Raw genomic sequence first — 21810 nt, forward strand, 5'->3', positions numbered from 1 at the left:
TAAGGTCACAAAAGCAAACTGAAACTTGATGTTCAGCAATTAGAGCAGCATTTATGCACCAGAAATCAAAACCAACCAACATATGCTTTAATATGAGCATTCACAGCTCTTTCTAGTACTTGAGAACTTAAGAGTGATATCCATGACACAAGCTCAAAGGAGACACTAGAGAAAATTAATTGTTTTTAATTTCCTGTGAATACTGAGATAACAGAATTTGACATATCACCGCAACCTCGGCACAGCAACTAAATTGCAGAAGCGGGGGTAAAATAAAAAATGACCAGTATTAAAGTATTACGGGGGATGCCAGCATACTTACATTTCTAACACCTTGTAATACAACTTCTTTTGCTTGGGAATCTGCAGAAGGCTTAGCCTTTACCTAGCAATAAAATAACACCAGTACACATGGCAAAGGCCGTGTTTCAAAGGCAGAAACATGCTCCACTCTGTACTGTAGCTGAAGCCAAGCAAGCATCTACAGATGCTAACTATTTGCGAAGCTTTGCACAAACAAATTTCAACTGAATTACTTCTCAGCAGTTTAACAGCAGCTTCCTTTTAAAATATGTAGGAAAAGAACTGCTACTTTTTCCAGGAAAAAAGGAACGTTGACTTTAAATAACAACTGCTACTTTGATAGAGGTTGTCATGAATTTCTGTCTGTTCCTGTCCTCAATGAAGCTCATGTTAGGAGGATGTTTTTGCTGACAGTTTCTTCTCTAGTTCCAAAGTTCGAACATCTCCATTAGCTTTGGCATTCCTTATAAGAGCCTGCAGAGAATTGAGAAAGGAAAGGGTCAGTTATTGATAATACTTAAATACATATTAGATGTACAGGAATTAAAATGATTCACATCTATTCCGCTAAAACATAAGCTAAAGACCCAAATTAGAGTGGTCATGTAGCTTACCCCTTTAGTGTGCAAAGGAGATGCACTCTTTGCCAAGGCTTCAGTTCTCCTACACACCTTCTTTTCAGTCTTACCATTTTATTCCCCACACTTGGCACTTGGCAAGGCAGCCAAAGGCCTCACCACTCTCCAGTAGAGAGAAGTAAAACATACAGCAGTTGAGATGGCAGGTAAACATGCCTGGCACTAACAGGTGTGTCGTCATACGTCAGATAACAGAACATTTCCCCCCACTCGCTACCTAAGACATACACTGATACTGTGTGCAACACGTTTCTCCTGGAGAATGGAACAAGACATTTCTGGGAATACATTTTCTTGGGAATATTCTTGCTGTAGAATACTTAGGTTTAAGTAAAACCAAATAACACTTTTCCAGTTAATTTAACAACTTGAAAACTGTTTATTTTTGGCACTTTTACATCCAATCTATCAATAGTTCACATTACAAAGTCATGATAGGACTTTATTTATAGCTAGATACTTATTGCAGTTATATGATTACTTTCTGTAGTAGCAGTTTTACAATGGAGTTTTGCTTTGAAGTACAAAAACTTTCAATTAACAAATATCCAGGGAGGTTGAACTACTCTCCCTCTGGTTTCTATTTCTATTTTACTGTTTGTGTTTATTTATTCCCTTGCATAGAAACAAGCTAGTCTGGCTTAAATGGCAGGACATTATTAACACATGATATAGATTCTAATATACTCTAGAACAGGGGTGTCAAACTCATTTGTTCCAAGGGCCAGATCTGACATAAATGGGACTTTGTGGGGCCAGGCCATGTGTGTTATAAAATGTAATGCCAGGTAGCAGAGATATAAACTTTATAAAAGATACAAACACAAAGATTTTCATTTTACTTAAAATACAAATATATCCTTAAAATTCTTGTGATATTTACCAAATATCTTTGGTAACTGACACCTCCCAAACCTCCCCCCACCAAAGATGCCTGCCTCAAATGGAAAGGTGGGGGAATAGTGGGATTTGGCAATACAATTTTTAAAATAAAACATCATGAAAAAGCACAATGATCACAGCAGAAAATAAAAATATAAACTATATAAATATATAAACGCTTTGAGGCTAGGAACATAAAACGGCTGGGAACTGTAAGCTTCTCCCCTCACCCCCAGGTCTACTCAGAGGGGCAGTGGCTCTCCAGGTTAGAGTACTCGCTCGGGCACTCGTTCTCAGGTCCATTCAGCAGAAACAAGCTGGCTCAAAACATCAGCCCAGTATTTGCAAGGAGACAACTCCATCAATCAACAGCTTCAACTATACAAACACTGGAAAGTGAAACTACTTGAGCTCCACTTCATTGAAATACATTGCAGCACAGACAAAGTTGCAAAGAAAATGAGAAGTGGATTTCCTATTAAGGTCTCTGGGGCCAGATAGACTACTCTGGGACTGGAATGACAGCCACCAGAGTGAAATGAGTCCCTGGGAGTAGCAAAAGTGTTCTGGGATTGGAATGAGGGCCCCCAGAGTGGAATTCCATTCCCTTCAGAATGCTGCTGCTACTACCAGGGGCTGTCATTCCAATCCCAGAACACAGATTCTACTCTGGGGGCTGTCATTCCAGTCCCAGAGTACTGTTTCTATTGCTGGAAACAGTGCCATAGTAATGTATCTGGGTGCAGAGACCTGAATGGAAAAATCCATTCTGTATTTTCTTTGTAACTTTGCAAGCCCAGCACAGCTTCCTGCCAAAGCAGACAAAGACAAGAGGGAGGGAGGTGGGAACTTCAGCAGCCTCCAGCCTCAAAGGGTGAGGACAGGAGGGGGAGGGGGGGAAGAAAAGAGCCGCAGGCCTGATTAAAGCCATGGGCGGGCTGCTTCCGGACCATGGGCCTTAAGTTTGACACCCCTGCTCTAGAAGTACAGTTTAACATGTTTTAACCACTTTTATGCTGAAGAACATATGGTGATATATGTTGTTAAAACACACATCATAAAACACAACTGAAGAAAAACACAAACATCAAAATCAATGGTGTAAGTATACTCCCAATATTAGTAGAAGACTCCTGCACTTCATCTAAGCGAAGCAAGCACTTGAGCATATTAACCTTGAGTCAAAAACTGAATCACGGTGTATTCAAGCTAGCTGTGGCACAACCACTGCAAAGGTTTGTCCCAAGTGCCATTATGTAACTAAGCTTCCCAAAGACCCAGATTTTATGCACTGATCTCAAACAACTATGAAAAATTACACAGACTTTTGAGCTTTCTACCTATTTCGTAGATAAAACTAAAAAAATATTTGTACAAGGGGGTATTTCTTACATCTATTAATTCGTAATCATCTTTGGCATATAAATGTCTTAGAAGATACCATCGGGCAACTGAAACGACAGTTTCTGGATACCCCAACTGATACACCACCCTTTCTAGCATGCGACGAGTTTCCCTGCAAAGAAAACAGAAACAGAGTTGACATAATACACAATAAGAAAGTGAGGATGAGATTTTGTATCATTAAGGGTTCAAAGTATACTCTTCCATTGCAAAAAGAGGCTCTTTACAGTGGTATAGCAAGTTTTCAACTGAATGTGAGGTATTCACAGCAAAGGAAGCTAGCAGAAGATAAAGTTTTATGTGACACTACACAAACTTCAAGCAGAAAGAAAATACTGAACTCCACCTTTTGAAGACATATTAAATACTCAGTAGAAGAGTTGGATTTATACCCTGCCCTTCACTCAGCATGGCTTACAATCTCCTTCCCTTCCTCTTCCCACAACAGACACCCTTGAGGTAGGTGGGGCCAAGAGAGCTCTGAGAGAACTGCGCTTGAGAGAACTGCCCTGAGAGAACTGCAACTGACCCAAGGTCACCCAGCTGGCTGCATGTGGAAGAGTGGGGAATCAAACTTGGTTCTCCAGATTAGAGTTCACCGCTCTTAACCACTACACCAAATTGGCTCTCAGAGGGTCAACTGTACCAGATTTCTTGAATGGAATCCAAATAATAATTTGCATGTGAGCATGTATGCAGTTTCCATTCTGAAAGATGTGAACTACAGTTAAGTTTGTAAAGCATCCCCCTATTTGGCAATGGGAGCAGCTGCATTGAAAACTACAAAAGCAAGGTCCAGCTGCAGGCACCATTTCCTTACTCATATAGAGATCATTTCTTTGAATCTTGGCCACTAAGATTTTTTTGTTTGTTGATTAGAGGCATTGATGTACTTCTACATATATTTTATATCTCTGATTATATAAGAAAAATGACATATTTGATTTTTATTGTTTAGCTTTTTATAACTAAAGCATTAAATACTTTATAAAGTTAACCACACGAGAGAGAGAGAGAGAGAGAGAGACAACACTTTCCAAGGCTGAGCTCTTCCACCTGCTTAGCCATACCCTCTAGCTGTTGAAGCCTTTGAAAGGAGCTGCAAACTGGTCTTGCCTTTCACCGGCAGAGAGGTTTCCACCAAGGGCTGAGCTTTGCTACTTGTTCTGTTCTACTACCTGGCTGCTCAGGCCTTTAGGGAAAGTTGCAACCAGCGCTGTTTCATTGATAAGTATTTGTTTGTATTCTTATTGGGATGTGTCGCATTTGTTAACTGTCTTGGGCATTCTTTTTTAACAGAAAGGGTGAGATGTAAATAAACTAACTTTCATGAATTAGATGATTCTAGAGTATTTTTCATTAAGTATATTTTCTTATGTCCCACGCATAGATTATTCTCAGATGACATGTAGACCAGTTACATACCTTGATCCCATTTTGCGACTGTACTGCAAAAGCGCTTGTAAAAGAACACCCATTGGACACAAGGAAAGTTTCAAGGCTTCCGTTGTGGCTTCTTGAACCAAAGATGGCCAGTGATCATTAGAAATATTAGCCTTCAACACAGAAACAACTTTTAAATAACTATGTCACAATCGTAGATGGTTTAGTTATGATCTGACATGACAGAATGCATACCCATACTATTGTTGATTATTCTGAACAAACACTTAGAATTCATTTAGTGCATAATGACCTGCTTTTGAGACCTCTTGACAGAAGGGAAATGAAAAAGTAAAGTCTATTGACTTGCCTAGAATATTTTTTTGAAAGTCTATTTTCAGCTTCATATACAGCCTTTCTTAAAACACACATTGTAGACGTGTAACTTCATGGAGAAATGACATTTTGCACATTTACATAATCCAAGAAGAATGTCTTGATTAGCAACGATTATGATCTCAGGTCAAACTCCTTAGTGGTATCCACCAATCTGAAACTCATTTACCATCTATATTTAAAGGAATGAAATATGCTTGGAAAGCTATTTTGGAATCCACTGACACAGTTGGATACTGTCCTCTGGGTTCCAATGGGCAGTGACTAGTTCAGGACTACACACTGTTTAGCAATGTTTGGTTAGTTGGAATGATGGAGGATCAAAAACAGTTAGTCCAATTCATACTCTAAAATGACAACTTGTGCAGTAACTGCCTCAGACGCTGGTGAGAAAAGACTCCTATCTTATTTGCATAAGCTTTGCCTCAACTTGATGGAGGAGAATTCTTCTCTTTTTCTTCACATTTATGAATGAGGTTTAAAAAAATGTTGGTAAGGCTTATATAGCTCAATTATTTTCATAGCACAGTTGCAATAAAAACTGTACAACTGAAATGGGCAAAACATCTCATGCATACATTTTCTTTGATTGAACTTGTAATCATCAAAATGAGAAGCACTATATTACATTTTAAACGGAGATTACTGCAATCAGTTCATTTAATTATGTAATAATTTAAATTCTCCTACCATGCAAACTTCCAAGGCAAGTTTAGCAAGTCTTAGTAGACTAGAAAGCTTCCCACTCCAGCTGCCTTGCTGGGATGCCAGCTGCAGACTTTTTCGGTAACACATCTCTGCAGCCACCATCATTCCTTGAGACTGATACACTTGTGCCAACCACTGAAGGGGGAGAAAAAGGTGGTTGTTCAGGCTTGCATTTCATTTTAATTTTGGTCTTGTATACTCAGTTCCTAGTCTCAAATCCATGGAACATTCTTTTTAAAAGTTAAAACCATCAAGATAATATTAGAGCAAGCAACAACACAAGCCTCTGCATTGCAGAAATGCCCCACTGTTGTTTAGGTCTAGAAAAGTCCCATCAAGGGCATGTTGGATTTTGGTGAAAGGGTGAGGAATCGCCATTTAATTTGGATTTGCAAAGAAAGCTGAGACTGGGGGCGATTTCTCACTAGAGCTGCCTCGCAGCACAGCGCCGTTTGCCCCAACACAAACATGTCAATTTCACACCCGAGGCTGCGGGACTGCATTTGACTCGGGGCTTTGCCTGATTTCCTCCGCAGTTTCATGATCCTCAAAAACCAGGATCACGAAACTGTGGAGGAAATCGGGCGAAGCCCCGAGTCAAAATGCAGCCCCGGAGCTTCGGGTGTGAAATTGACATGTTTGTGTCGAGGCAAATGGCGCTGTGCTGCGAGGCAGCTCTAGTGAGAAATCGCCCTGAAAAACTACACAAAGTTGCTGGACAGTTCCCACCTCATCCCTCTGAATAAGTCCCACTGCTGATAAAGCAGGGTTTTTCATGTTCTTTTACAGTCACAGCTACCAGGAAAACAAAAAGACAACTGCACCAGTTGCTTTTACATCCCACCATGATGCCACAGCATATACTGGCACTTTACTAACTGGCTCACATCCATTTCAAAATATGCCAGCACAAGCTGATCATCGTGCTGAACAGCTAAATTACCCTCCTTTGACTCTTCTAGATAACTTCTTTCTCTGTCTGATGGATGCAGCTTCCAAAGACATCATTTGAATCCTTGTCACCAGACTCAGCTGTGCCTTCCTTTTTCAGAATGGAGTTATCCTTCCATATAACTGCTAATTTTTTCTTCTTCCTCTATCTAGGCATCTCTTATTTAAGCTACTGTAATTTCATTCTTGAGTCTGCATAAGTCACCCAGCTTCGGGAAGTAACTACTACGCCACTTCTCACTGACTCTGCTTGTGTAGGCTCCTCAGCTCTTCCCAACATTCCCCTGCTGTCCCCAGGCAATCATCCTCTTCCACATACAGCCCATCCTCAAGTACTGGGCAGCATTTAAGTGACCTTGCCAAGCCTCAACATAATGCCAGTCTTGGACAGAGTAGTCGTCTGAAGGAAATAATGATAATTGCTCATGAGATTAACCATATAGCTGTTTGATGTTTTACATGGCTGCACTATGGCAGGGGTGGGGAGGATTTTGTTGCCCTTCTGTGCTTAAAGAGAAGAGGAGGAGGAGGAGGAGGAGGAGGAGGAGGAGATTGGATTTATACCCTGCCCTTCACTACCCAAAGGTGTCTCAGAGCGGCTTACAAACTCCTTTCCCTTCCCCTCCCCACAACAGACACCCTGTGAGGTGGGTGGGGCTGAGAGAGCTCTTGACAGAAACTGCTCTGTTTTACAAGAACAGCTCTTATCAGAACCATGGCTTGTCCAAGGTCATCCAGCCAGGTGCAAGTGGAGGAGTGGGGAATCAAACCCAGTTCTCCCAGATTAGAGTCCGCGCACTTAACCACTACACCAAACAGGCCATGCATACTGCCCTGAAAATATAGCTTACTTCCAGACAGGGCAGTTGCCTGGAACCAATATTGTGGCAGTTCTATTTCTAATCAGGCAGTTGCTTGGATGCAATTTTAATTCACTGTGGGCAATTGGGTGAGCAGCTAAATGAAAATCTGAATTCATCTCAGTCTTGCTGCCACAACTGCATTTAACCTCCATCTTATGTCTTTACACTAGCTACCTTTTCATTCCGGGGCAAGCTTCTACAAACCTATTTCACATCTGCTCCCTTTGCCACTAGGCTATCATGCCTGGAATATCTCCCAGTCCCCAATCCCTGGAATATTCCCACACTATTTGTAAAAATGGTTATCTCAAGACACACTTTTGCTTTTTTCCTCTGAACAACCCTAGCCTAATTTCAACTGAACTGCTACAGCCACCTGGCTTTAACCCTCTACTCAAGTCCAGTTCTCATCTCTCTCTCCATTTTTCTTCTTGTCCAGCTGATATACACCTTAAATTGTCACTAGGGGTCAAATCACATCTGTAATGTAATCTGTTGAAAATTCTGACAAATTAATAATTGAGGTGCTGTCCCTAGTATGTAGTTTACCAAAATGCTTTTCAAACCAGGATTTCCAGAAACAAAAGAAACCCAGGACTGTATGTTACTATCATTTCCCACCAACAGAAATGCCCCTCCCTTGGCAAAGAGGGAAGGGTTCCCTGATTCCCTCCACTGACATCAAACCCTCATTTCCCCCTGCCCCATCCTATTTGTGAAGGTACTCAGAGCGCCCAGGGGGCTGCAGCAGAAGAAGGAATGAGGGAAAGTCTTCTGTGAGCTATGTTGGAAACAAGCAAGTCCTCTTGTATAAGGACAAGTTTCTTCCTACTGTCATTCATAGACCAATGCTTTCCATTGTCTTGCTGGTGTCCACAGCACAGTAGAGTTGGTTTTCCTTCCAGCCTATAAAGATGTTAACAAGGGGCTCAGTAGTTGAAACTTATTTCACGTCCAAGGAATAAAAAGAGAAAGAAACGGACAAAGAGCTTGTAGAATTAGGCCAGATGCACTAGATGTGCCTACATCTATCACATCAAATTTGTTAAGCAGAGTTCTGTTATGTAATAAGACGGCCTATCAATGATTAAGCAGGAACAGTGGAATTTTATCCTGCAATGGTTCAGCATACAGCTCTTTCCAGAGTAGGACCACTCTCCTTTTATGGCTCAGTTATTGGTACAATGGGAAGATCTGCAGTGAAGAAAAGAAGTTGAAGGGCATGGAAATAAATGATACAAAAGGTCCAGATTCATGTTCTAAAGCTCTTCTTAGCTTGAAACACTGAAGCAATGGCTCAGTGATTGGGTATCTTTTGTCCCTGACTTGGGCCACGGACGCTTAGAACATTTCTGCTTTACAGTAATGAAAAAACCACATTCCCTGAGCAAAACATCGAGTGCATTTATATGCACAAGAACACATCAAAAAAAGTATGCAAGATTCTAAGGATGAACTAGAAGAGACACCAATGTGCTGATGCATGATGTTGTTGTTGTTCAGTCGCACAGTCGAGTCTGACTCTTTGCGACCCCAGATGGACCAGATCACGCCAGGCCTTCCTGTCTTCCGCCGTCCTCTGAAATATATATTTCATGATAGTTATATATATTTTTACCTAATGGCAGCCGTATCTACCTGTACTGACTTAAGTGGCATGATGTTTGCAGGCAGAAAGACGACTAAGTGATGATAAAACTGACTCCACCTATGAAAAACATGGAGTGTGCAGGTGTGAGAGCATCAGCGTGCACTTTTCCAGTATACTGCTGTGGATAAGAGTTTGTTTGGAAGCTTGAAAATGCTGCTCAGACATGAGCCTCTTTGATAGCCTTGGACAAAACTGTCTTTCAGCTCCTCATGTCTAAATTGGAAATAGTGATCTGTATCTCGGAATAAATGATAAATGAGAACTGGAATACATTTTGAATGTTAAGATATATAATACTGATAACAATATAATACTGTTAACACATCTCTCTGTCTCTGCTAACATTGGAAGAAATGGAAGGGACAATTTTCATCCCTTCCCCCTCCCCACTGCAGACTCCATGCTGGGTCTTGCAACCCTGGGAATAAGATTTCCTGAGGTCAGAAAGGTCTGATGAGCAGAAAGGAAGGTGGCAAAGATCTGCAACTATCAGCACCTTTCACTGATAGATTGCAGTATCCAGCCCCATGTGTGCTGCTCTCAGCTCCTAGGGAGAAGAAGAAGAAGAGATTGGATTTATACCCCGCCCTTCACTACCCAAAGGTGTCTCAGAGCGGCTTACAAACTCCTTTCCCTTCCTCTCCCCACAACAGACACCCTGTGAGGTGGGTGGGGCTGAGAGAGCTCTTGACAGAAACTGCTCTTTTTCAAGAGCAGCTCTTATCAGAACTACGGCTTGCCCAAGATCATCTAGCCAGGTGCAAGTGGAGGAGTGGGGAATCAAACCCAGTTCTCCCAGAATAGAATCTGTGTACTTAACCACTACACCAAACCACTACACCAAGAGAGTAACAAAATGTAATAAATAAATAAAACATTAATGCTCAGTGCCATAAGCAAGACGTTGGTGCTTAGAATTAAATTAGTACTGTTTACATTGCATCACAAAAGAGAAAGCAAGCATTCATGGATCAGAGAGCGCAAACCTCAAACAGTCATAGCTGTAGGAATAGTCAATGACACAGAAAAAATAATGTCAACAGACATGCTTATCTACTGCTTTTATGCAAGTTTTACAGAAGTATGCATATATCTGTTTCAGAGACTTGCCTGTTTGTGTTCAAGTCATTTTATGGTACATTACCTTATTTGCTTCATTTCAGTACTAGACCCAACTATAAAATGCAGTGCATATACTGGCATTATGTAACTTATCCTTCTTGTTTGGTCTTCTAGAACGTTTACTAACCTCTTCCTTCCTGGTTTGCACTTTAGATACTGAGCCTTTTGTTCACTACGCTCTCCTTGTGACCAACTGCAATATGGAGGACTTGTTTTTATTTAGTTTGTTTTCCCACCCAGCCTATCCCTAGTGATATGGTGAGGGAGGTATGGTGAGGGAGAGGAGATTAGATGGTTGTACAAGGGAAGATATAATGTGGAATATCCCAATTGACACTAGATGGTAGCCAAACCTCTTCTAGCTTTCACAGTTCTATACTGTAACATCTTTCTTTACAAAAAAAACAAAAACTCACAGGCTGTGGGGTGGGGAAGGTATTGAGATTTGGAAGAACTCTACTGTCTGCATTCTGCACAACTGAACAGTGATATCAGTTGAACTTAGTTCCAGATTATGTTAGTATTAGCTCTCACATGGGAACTCAACTCCCACATTATTAGCTGCTATTATTACATGGCGAGGAAGAGACATTCAAAACCGTACTTACATGCCAAGCTGTAACTGAAGTGGAGTTGGACATCACTGCCTTTCGTAGCTCTTCCAAGATGGCATCAGGAAGCTCTTTGTGAGACTGCAGAAGTGATTTACACTGAACTTGCCTTAAGAGCAAGTACAAAGTTGGTTGCTCAGGTAAATTTTTTAACCCCTAAATGCAAACAAAAATTAAGTTTGGTACAAGAAATTATTGGAAATAGTGCCTTCATGTAAGCTTGTGAACTAGGATCTGGGTGTTAATGAATATCACAAAAGGTGTTTGATGGGTGTGGAGAAAGGGTCAACAAACTCTTCATTTGGCCAGAGCATGAGGAATTGGACAGTCACCCATTTTGACAGAGAATTTGCAAACGATTCTCAGGAGAATCTCATTTTGACCTGAAAGTAATGTAAATGATAACTGTCCAAACCACAGCCATGCACATAACATGCTTTTCAGAAGGGCTTGACACATTTGCTCTCATGTATTATTAGATCCGGGGCCGTGGTGGCTCAGAGGTTAGGACACTGAAGTTGCAGACCTGAAGGTCTGTAGCTCAGCAGATCAAGACCCGAGTGTGCCGCCTGACAGAGTGAGCTCCCGTCTCTGGCCCCAGCTCCTGCCAACCTAGCAGTTCGAAAGCAAGAAATTGCAAGTAGATAAATAGGTACCACTTCGGTGGGAAAGTAACTGCATTCTGTACGCCTCGGTGTTTAGTCATGCCAGCCACATGACCACGGAAACATCTTTGGACAGTGCTGGTTCTTCGGCTTGGAAACAGAGATGAGCACCGCCCCCTAGAGTCGGATTTAACTAGCTTTTGAGTAAGGGAAACCTTTACCTTTACCTATTGTTAGATCCATACATTAAAAATATCAGTACCCCTTGGGCATTTAAGTGGATTAAAATATCTCAATACTTGTGATAATTCAAGGTAAATGATGTGTATTTCCTTGGTCTCTTTTGGCCTACATAATTTTCTTTGAAAAACTTGGGCAAAGAACTACAAGCTAGAAATAAAAGTTTTATTCTTTCTGCAAATCTCTTAAATTCTGACATACTGAAAGATCAAAAATAAAACATATGTGTAGAAAAGAGGGGAAAATACACATGATTAGAAGTACAATTTAAAATCCTTCCCATGCAAAATCTAAATCACACACACGTAGCATACTCAACCCCAGTGACTCATATGTGCCAGGGGCCTCAGCTCATGATGATCTATGATTCATATCTCCATAAATCTGAGGGGGATGATGTATGACAAGCAGTTCTAGTTTACGCAGCATAACTAGTTACGACCTGATTTGGGGAGTATTTGGAGAAGGAATAAAAAGGAACCTGTCCTTTCCAAGATGCTACTCACACTTCTTTCTGTGAGCTTGTAACATTCCATTGGCAGCACGACAAAGCTGGTGTGCCGCAAAGTCAGCCACTGTGGTCATTTTAATGCAGATTATACTTTCTAATAGAGCAAGGACGCTAAATTCTAATAATACACAGAACTCATTGTAGCCCAGAGGCGCTGCCTTATTCGCGGGTAGCCCCAACAGCAGGGGCACCCCACTATTGACCTGAACCAAAGTCCCCCAAAAGTCAAGCACTCTCAGCTTGAGCCACAGAGTCAGCCTGCAAGCACTCTGCAAAAGGGATTTCATACTCAGATTGCACACAAGGCAGACCTCCAAGGCCATCTCCAACCTCCCCCTCCACCCAGAAGAGGTATGCTTATGGAATAACAATGGGTTCCTCCAGGTGTAGTCTGCATTTCTATAGCTATTCAGTTGTCACCTGGCACATAGTCCTTCTGTGTCCAACTCTGCATGTAGTCCTTTTTGTGATTCCTATAGCTATGTGAAAAATCCTTTGACTAATATCTGTCCTTCCTGCCCCATCCCTCAGGATACCGAGATAACTAATCAAAGATCCAAATTATTAACGATCCTTCCTGACATCTATCAGGGACCCATCTCCTACCTTCTGTGTAAATCTGGGAAACCATTCAATCTACCTTGGCCAAACCACCAGTGGCCATCAAGACCCATTCAACTAGCCATCCAGCACCTGGCTAGACCCGACAAGGCTATTGCACAGCTAGACTCTGCCCCTTTGGACTCACCTGAACTACGCTCCGCCTGTACCACACCTTCATGGACTCCTTATTGGTCTAGAAAATCTATTGTTCTCACCTGAGACCAGCCCCCAAGGCCTCCCATTCGTCTGCATTGTTCTCCAATGTCTGTATCCATCAGAGCACATGGCCTCAGATTTTGTGTGTCTGCCCAGCCCCAAACTTTGGTTTGGGCCATAATCTCATCTCCATGGACCCCTGCACATCTGGACAGGTTGTATCACCCTGTAACTGACCCCTATATTCACCATCAATCACCTCTGCTTTCTTAGTTCCGTATTGCTTGCTCTTTTTGAATGTTTAGTGAGTTCGTAATTCAGGAAATATTTTAATAAACACTATTTAATTTACTCTTCAAATTTGGAGTCTTCCTACTGTACTGGCCCTTGGTATAAACAGGTGTACAGGCCCCTTGTACTGCTCTGGCCTTGCCTGCTGCCTAGAGAGAAGAGAAGAGATTGGATTTATACCCCGCCCTTCACTACCCAAAGGTATTTCAGAGCGGCTTACAAACTCCTTTCCCTTCCCCTCCCCACAACAGACACCCTGTGAGGTAGGTGGGGCCAAGAGAGCTCTTGACAGAAACTGCTCTTTTTCAAGTACAGCTCTTATCAGAACCATGGCTTGCCCAAGGTCATCCAGCCAGGTGCAAGTGGTGGAGTGGGGAATCAAACCCGGTTCTCCCAGATTAGAGTCCACACACTTAACCACTACACCAAACTGGCTCTCTCTAGCTGCCTAGCTAATTTCCCCAAACAACAAGGCAGGCCACTGGCCCTAACATCATCTCATCACTGTATCCTGTCTGTGACTATACCTTTGTGCACAGAGCCTCAGCTTCTGAGGTTCTCCCAGTCTCATTTAAGCCAGTAACAGCCTGGAAAAGGGACCATTCTTCAAGCGACTGTGCATAGGAAGCTGGAATATTCTTTTCTTTAGCTGGAAAAGATGCAAAGTGCATTACCACTCAAATCAAAGTGCCAGTTCATGTACAGACCTAAAAGCCCTGATTGGGGAGGAAGAAAGAGATGAGGGATTACAGCAGTCCTTCTATTCTTATAAAAATGCATTTCAAATATTCAGCTGAGCCTCTTGCCAGCAGTGTTAGGCCTCGGGGGTGGATGACTGTCATTATCTTCTCCCCAGTCACAAGCTACTCAAGCCCCTCACGGACCACAAGCGAGCTTCTGCATCCTGCTGCAATAAGCAGTGCAGGTAAGGAAAGAGGAATAAAGCCTGCATTTATTATAATGTGTTCAACCATGACTCTTGGGGATTTGGTGGAGATACAATTCTTTTTTAAAAACAAAATCCAACCTGACATTTTCCGGGATATTTTATTCTTCACTTGTGCTCACACTCAACTACCATGCAGGCAGCACGCAGCCATGATTAAAGATTTTGGTCTATAGGAAAAAGATCCTGAATAACCAGCACCGTCACTGATAAGAAATTGATATTACATCTAGACAGCCACTATTGATCCTTACTGCTTGCTGACATAGGTTCTTGTGAAATATTTCTGTTACTTCTATATGACAGTGATCTTTGTAACCAGTAAAAATACTTCAATCACACGGAAAAATAGATACAAAAGACAGTATATTCTATTTGTTTCTTGGCTGTGCAGAATTGCATCATGGCTAAGGGATGATTGAGCCATCATCTGCTCCTCAGAGACCTGTGTCCCTGAAGCAGTTAGGCCTGTTCTGTAAGTAGCAGTAAAAGGATACTACAGAAGGCAAGTGAAATATGCCATTTTTGAATGCTCCTTCATGTTAAAATGCCTTGGAAGTTGTTTTTTCTTTTAAACCCAGAGCATCAGAAAGAAAGGGTCTAACTTGGTCTGCTCTCTGCTGTGCTAGTATTCTACTTGCATGGCAAGTATTTTTATATAAAGAAAGCATTTAAAAATATGATTTCCCCTCTCCCCCACAATATTCTTACAAGTGAAGATGAGGCCTTAGCTGAAGAACTTTTCCTTGTGATGATAGACAAAAGCTGTAACAAACCTAAATATCATCCCATCCCTTATCAAACTTTGCAGAGTTATCTTTAAGGAACAGAAATAGCTTTCCCATATTTATTTAAAACAAAAAGTTTTCTAGACATGCTATATAGCCTATGAGGCACCACATGTATTGTCATTCTCATTAATCATTTCAAAGAGAATCATGTTTAAGGCCCAAAAAGAAAATCTAAAGGTTTCCATTCAAAGTCAGATATTTGTAAAAGCGAAAGACCTACCAAAAAACAAAACACCCCCAAAAGGAAAAAAACAGCAAAAAACAAAAACAAAAAACCCCAAACCACCCAAACACATATAACCCACTCCCCAATCTTACTTTTAGCTGAAATTGTGGCTACAAACATCTTTTCCAAATTTGTCCTCTTGTGATGTATATTGTGCAGACATACAACTGTATTTTCAGCATGACACGCAGCCAGAAGCACTGCCCAAGCAGAAGGATCATCTGAAACAAATATGAAGCAGTTGCCTTTTACAACATACATCAGCTACACAAATGGATATTGTCAGCAATGCACAGTCCACAACACTTAATAGACAGACCCCCTGAAAGGTTCTGTAGTTCAGACCCATGTGGTAAAATGTTAATTCCTTAAAAAATACATTACAGAATGAGTTCAGTAGGAAAATAAGCACTGTAATGATTCTGAGTACAAGAACTGGGTACAAGAACAGTACAAGAACTGAGTACAAGAACAGCCTGAAAGCTTAGCAAAAGTTGGTATATTTCACATTGTCCCCAATGGGATTCACAAATGCACAGAAGAAATTTCAGTCTCATAACTAGGGCTATTAAGAGCAGAGTTACTCATAAACATTCTACCTCAATTTTCAAGTGTCAGCATTTCAAAAGTAATATAAAATGCAGCACTGCAGAGCAAGGCATGAACATCACTCAGCATTTAGATTTCAATTTTTATACCATACATTTACCCCACTCTACCATTAAGAAATGAAAAATAATAAATGCTTATACACTTTTCTCCATTACCCTTGAGGACATGAAACTTTCAGTCTAAAATGTGTTTGTCCAAAGCCATTAAAAGCCAGAGAACTCAGTCCCGCACGCACACACTTTGCATCCCCTTCCCAAGCTAATTCCACTCTCATATTTACATCGAACATCTATTTCAGTCTCATATAAGAGGAGGATCTAGCCCTTCCCACTGGATCCCTCTGCCTCTCAATTAAGAGAGACACAGGGGTGTGGATACATTTTTCCATTATATCCTTCTATACCTACCACAACCAGAAACATATACACCCCCTTTTCTAACAATCTACAAGAAGAGTTTTTCATTCTCTTGAGCCTCCTTCCTAAGGAAGTTAAAGCTTTCTACAACTTTGCCTGCAACCTACCCATTCTCTACTTCAGCTTCAGAGTTGGTTCCCTTCTGTCATCTAACTTTGAGCTCAGGGAAACACCAAAAAATGGCTTTGGGGAGGGGCGAGCTGAAGTTATTAAACACAGATATAACATCTAGATTTAATAAATTACATTCTAACCAATAGCTTCTTTGCAAAGTTAAATGTCTACAGGAAGTATTTTCAGATACTGAAAGTATTGCTGGAGAGGTCCAATGACCCTTTTACAATTCTCATTTGGTAAACAGAGGAAATGGGGGGAAATGGGCGAATTGCTTATGTTTCTAACAGCAACAACTGAGGTTCATCGTCATGGCTTCTATGCAGGCATACACTGGGACTGCATATGCTGCGCAGGCCAGCTGCAGAAAAAAATAGACTAAGAATGCCCCTCCTCCCTCTGGTCTCTGAGAGTAGCAGCTGCATTCTGGGAATGGAATTCCACTCAGGGGGTTGTCATTCCAGTCCCAGAGTAGTCTATCTGGGCCCAGAGGCCTTAAAGGAAAATCCATTCCACATTTTCCTTGCAACTTTTTTGTGCTTTAGCTCAGAGGAGCTTTCTGCTGGAGGAGAAACAGGTGAAGACAAGGCCCAGCCAGCTAGAAAGTTCAGCGGCTCTAATCTCCCTCGGAAGGGTGAGGACAGGCAGGGGAGGGGACAGGGGTCTAGAGAAGAGAGCCATGGGCCGGATTAAAGCCCTGGGCAGGCCAGTTCCAGCCCACAGGCTGTAGGTTTGACACCCCTGGCTTGCAGCTTAAATAGCACTTCATCTCTAATTCAGCCACTGTGTGAGTGCTGTAAATTGTTAGCTTGGAAGGGAAATGGCATTTCTTTGCTGCCCTTTCCCTTTAAGTTGTGAATCAACAGGTCAATATGGCTTTTTTACTATCTCCTTTGAAGGGAGCTAGACATACCATGGCTTACAGCCTATGCTGGTGATGTATGTTGATCTTTGTCAGGGCAACCCTTTTATCCTACTGGGTAGCCCAGAGAAGCTTCCTTACTCTTGGGTAGTCCTAACAATGGGGCACCCCTCTTCTAACCTGAACCAGTAACCCACAAAGTCAGGCCAAGGAAAGCATTCTCAGCCTGAACCCCAGAGCAAGCCAAAGCTCTAGAAAAAGGGTCTCCATTTGCAGGTTGCACAAGGCAGCCCTCAAAGCAAATCTCCAGTCTTCCCTCCACCCAACAAGGTATGCATATGAAGCAATGACAACTTCCACCAAGTATTGTACCTGCATTTCTAAAGCTATTCAGTGCCCACCTGGCAAATAGCCCTTCTATCTCCATGTTACCCTTCTGTGTGAAACCTATGTCTATGTGGAAATCCTTTGTCTCCACAACTGTCCTTACTGCTCCTTCCCTCAGGATGCCAAGATAATCCAATCATACATTCAAATGTTTAGCGATCCTTCCTGATGCTAATCGGGGACCCATCTCCCACCTTTTATCTAAACTTAGGAACTTATTCAATCCACCTTGGCAGGACATCATTGGTCATTAAACCCATTCAACCAGCTCCAGTACAATCACCCAGCACCTGGCAAATCCCATCAGCGCTATTGTGAATCCATACTCTGCCCCTCTGAGACCTCTTTGGTCACACCTAGTTTCTGCCTCTCTTGGTGCCACACCCCTGGGACCCCTCAATGGTCCAGGTAATCTTTTGACTTCACCCTTAAGGCTTCCCATTGGTCAGCCTTGTATTCCAATGTCTATATCCTCCAAAACACATGGCCATCAAGGTGTGTCACTCTGAGGCAGCCTGCAGTAGAGATGGACCTCCAAACTCTACAGTTTGGGTCCCCTCCCTTTCCAGCAATGGACCCCTGCACACCTGGATAGGTATAGTACTATCCTAATTTCCTCACTGTCTGCTAACTTTTATTTTCTTCTTGTATGCTTGCAATCTTTGATTTGAATGTAAATACCTAAATTATTATTTTCTGCTAATAAAATCCATTTTTTTTACAATTTGGACTGGTTATTGACTCAACCAGGGGTCTTAAAGGGACTATCTCTGTAAAAATTGATAGCAGATCCGTGCTTACTATCCCACCTCTCGCTGAGGCCTATCATTTGATTTATTTCCCCCAGAAACTAAAATCAGCCATTCAGCTTCTAAATTAAAGCTGGTAGGAGTAACAACTGACTGAGTTTCCCTTTGCCTTTTCCAGTCTTTAGCCAGTTGCCATTTTTATAAGATTGTTAGCTTTTTTGGCTTCCAGAGCTACAATTTCTGGCATTTTTTCATGTCTATATATGACACCTTAACAGAATTTAGGTTTTGGTGTATATTTCATCCTTCAACAGATGGGCAGATTTGATTTTCTTTCTTTCTAAGACAGAGTTAATGTACATCATTCTGGTGGTCTCAGTACTGCATTTTTCTCAGAGCACTTCTTTTGACTTTGAACCTCTGGAACTTAGTTTTATCTCAGATGCCTCCTTCCCTATAGCATGAAGACCCAGCTGTGGGCACATGTCTCCCAGTGGTTCCTGGTCTTCTGCAAAATTCGTTTGTCTTTTATTTTACTGCAAACACTCCACATAGTCATAGTATATATTGTAATTATGTTTTCCTTGACTAATGGGAACCAACTCCCAGATACACTGATTGGAGGCCCGGATTATTTGGCCTTGCCCCACAACGCGGCATTCCGTGCTCTGTTCTTTTTTGCTCCTTTTCTGAAAGAGTTTAACACAAACAATTTTTAATTCAGAATAATAATTTTAAAAAATCACCTGGAGAAAGATGTACTGCCTTCTGGATATTCTTCAGTGCATTATTCTTTTCATCTTCAGCTATGTGATAGCCTAATGCCAACTGATTAACTGTCGTATTCAGCAAGGCTTTCTAAACATGGGAATACACAAAATACAGGTACTTTAATTTATTCTTTTCTAATTAAAAATTATCCTTTTAAATTCACCAAGTCTTTTTGAGAAGGATAATACTAACCTTTCCATGATTTAAACCAAGTATGTGAGCAATAGTTCCTGCCACAGCCCCACCCTGTTAAGATAAAACAGAGAGTAGGTTAAAGCTCTTCAGTTCAGCAAAAAGATCACTAAAGTGGACAGGACAGTGAATATTCATCTACCACAATAGAATTTGTGGGCACCCAATGAAAATGATGAGCAGTAGATTCAGGACAGGCAAAAGGAAACCCTTCACTGAAGAGTGATAGGTTTGTAGAATCTGCTGCCATAAGATGGGGTGATGGCCACTAATTTAATTACTTAAATAGAATCTCCATTTTTAGAGACACTTGCCCTCTCAATGCCAGTGATGGGGGGGGCAGTGGGGGAGCTTCGACCCAGCATGTAGGCTCTCTGGGGACATCTGGTTGACCACTGAATGAAACAAGATGCCAGAGTAGATAGACAGTTGGTCTGAGAAACAACATGACTCTTTGTGTTATAAGAACATAGCAAGTGAGTAATATCAATATCTGTCTTTTGGATCAGCAAAGATGGAAATCTTAACTAGAGACAAACAGAGGCTGGAAATTCTTCCAAGTGGGTTTGTTGTAGTTCATCAGTTCATCATTGTAACATATGCGTCCTTGTTGAATATGAGGATCAGATATCCTCAGGTGGGTATTGTCAGCCTCACTATGACATAATCAACTCATGCCAAAGCACTGCAATATAGGCAATGCTTGCAAAGTGGTATGGTAATCTACAATGAAAACCCTTATCCTCAAACACATTACAGAAGCTTTAATCCCTCAATCACAAACCTGTCCTAAATTACCATACTTGCTATTGCCAGTGAAGAGACCATTTCTAGGGAGTATGTAGCCTCAAATTACTGAACTAGGACTGTGTGCATGGTCTAGATTAGGAACACTTTGAAGCAGCAGAAATGGGAAAGATTAGAGAAGCTTTAGGAGGCAATCAATAATACCATAACATTAAAAGCACATAAAACACATTAAAAACACATAAGCACCTCCCTTTGTACAAATACAGTATTTGAGCTTTTAGTCACAGCTCTAGTCTGTATTTTTGTGGCTACCAAGCCAAACTGTGCCATTCTATGAAATACACTGGTCCGAGTCAGAGAGAAAGAAAATTATTTTCTCCCCCACAGAAGAAGATCTGTTAAGATCTCAGCAAGAAATTTATTTTTGGGCTGTATGTAAAAAAGGCAGATTAGAATATAATGTAGAACTCTGTTTTAGAGGCTGTTACATGGAATCAGAGCCATTATTTGTATATTTCATACTGTATGACATTTATTTCCTGGAAACTGAAGGGACAACATTTATGCCATTCAACCAGCAGACTTCATTGAAGGCTACTTGCCACAACAACTAACACTTCTACGCATAATGTTAATAGTGTTGGAAAAGGCAATGTTTGGTGCACAAAGGAAAAAAAGACCCCATGGGGGGCAACAAGAAGACAATTAGATAGGATAGCAAGGTCAGCACCCTCTCCTTTTAAGTGTAATTCCTTGTCTGTCCCCAGATTGCTACTCTCAGGGCAATTTCCCCCTTCTTCTCAGAAGTGCCACACTCAGTCTTACTCTCTCTCGTACCTAGAGATGTAGTTAGGAACCTACCTCTGTCTCTCCTCTTTCCTGTCAAATATGTTAATTCCTAAATAAACATTTATCTGCTCTTTAATCAGGTTGTACACAGTTGCTGTGTTAATTACTCTGCCAACAAATAGTAACTATTTTGGAAACTCGTTTTAGTTACATGCTCCTACACTAAAGTAATAGTTTAAACATACATAAATATATTTTAGACTCTGCATGATCACCTTTGCATTTTTTGGTGTATACCGAGGTACCAATCGGGACAGAAGGGACCACAGGCCAGGATCATCTGGGTTGCTAGAAGAGAGAACATAGTTGTATGGAAGAAAACATTTTCTCTAGTTGTAGGGCCTTCACATGGACTGAAATTGTTCCACCTGTGCTTTAAATAAGTGTTTCTAGGCTAGCGTGTTCTAACTTACCTTGGCAGTTCTTTCAAGATAGAACAGAACATTTTTAATACCTAGTGCTGTAAAAACACAGGGCACACAACTGCAAGAACTGGTGAGTTTATGGTATAATTAGATATATGAAATCTCATAAACTGTGGAAGCGTAGTACCTGTTTATTAAGTCCAACCAAAACACAGCAAACGAACTTTTGGAGACTCTGGATATTCAGATTTGTAACATATCTTTATTTTTTATTTACTTCATTTGTACCCTGCCTTTCTCCCCAACGGGTACCCAAAGCGGCTTACATCATTTTCCTCACCTCCATTTGATCCTATTTTATCTTCACAACAACGCTGTGAGGTGGGTTAAACTGAGAGAGTGTGACTGGCCCAAGGGCACCTAGCAAGATTCTGTAGCAGAGTGGGGATCTGATCCTGGATC

The 21810-nt window shown here is 41.4% G+C and overlaps 1 protein-coding gene across 1 annotated transcript in view; it reads right to left on the reverse strand.

The window, feature by feature from the left end:
* Positions 1–243: 243 nt before the first annotated feature.
* The window catches only part of TTC37 (tetratricopeptide repeat domain 37), a 73960-nt gene continuing 52393 nt past the window's right edge, over positions 244–21810 (reverse strand). Inside the window, exons 31-40 of the mRNA XM_015428195.1 lie at positions 21199–21271; positions 19385–19438; positions 19168–19279; positions 15374–15502; positions 13846–13967; positions 10910–11068; positions 5697–5849; positions 4653–4783; positions 3216–3339; positions 244–777 (exon numbers count right to left, since the gene is read on the reverse strand). Of these exons, the coding sequence (XP_015283681.1) occupies positions 694–777; positions 3216–3339; positions 4653–4783; positions 5697–5849; positions 10910–11068; positions 13846–13967; positions 15374–15502; positions 19168–19279; positions 19385–19438; positions 21199–21271 (1141 nt within the window). The 3' untranslated portion in view covers positions 244–693. The remainder of the gene's footprint in view (positions 778–3215; positions 3340–4652; positions 4784–5696; positions 5850–10909; positions 11069–13845; positions 13968–15373; positions 15503–19167; positions 19280–19384; positions 19439–21198; positions 21272–21810) is intronic.

This window comes from Gekko japonicus, unplaced genomic scaffold, assembly GCF_001447785.1.
Source record: "Gekko japonicus isolate JY-2015 unplaced genomic scaffold, Gekko_japonicus_V1.1 scaffold1858, whole genome shotgun sequence".
NCBI classification, from domain to species: domain Eukaryota; kingdom Metazoa; phylum Chordata; class Lepidosauria; order Squamata; family Gekkonidae; genus Gekko; species Gekko japonicus.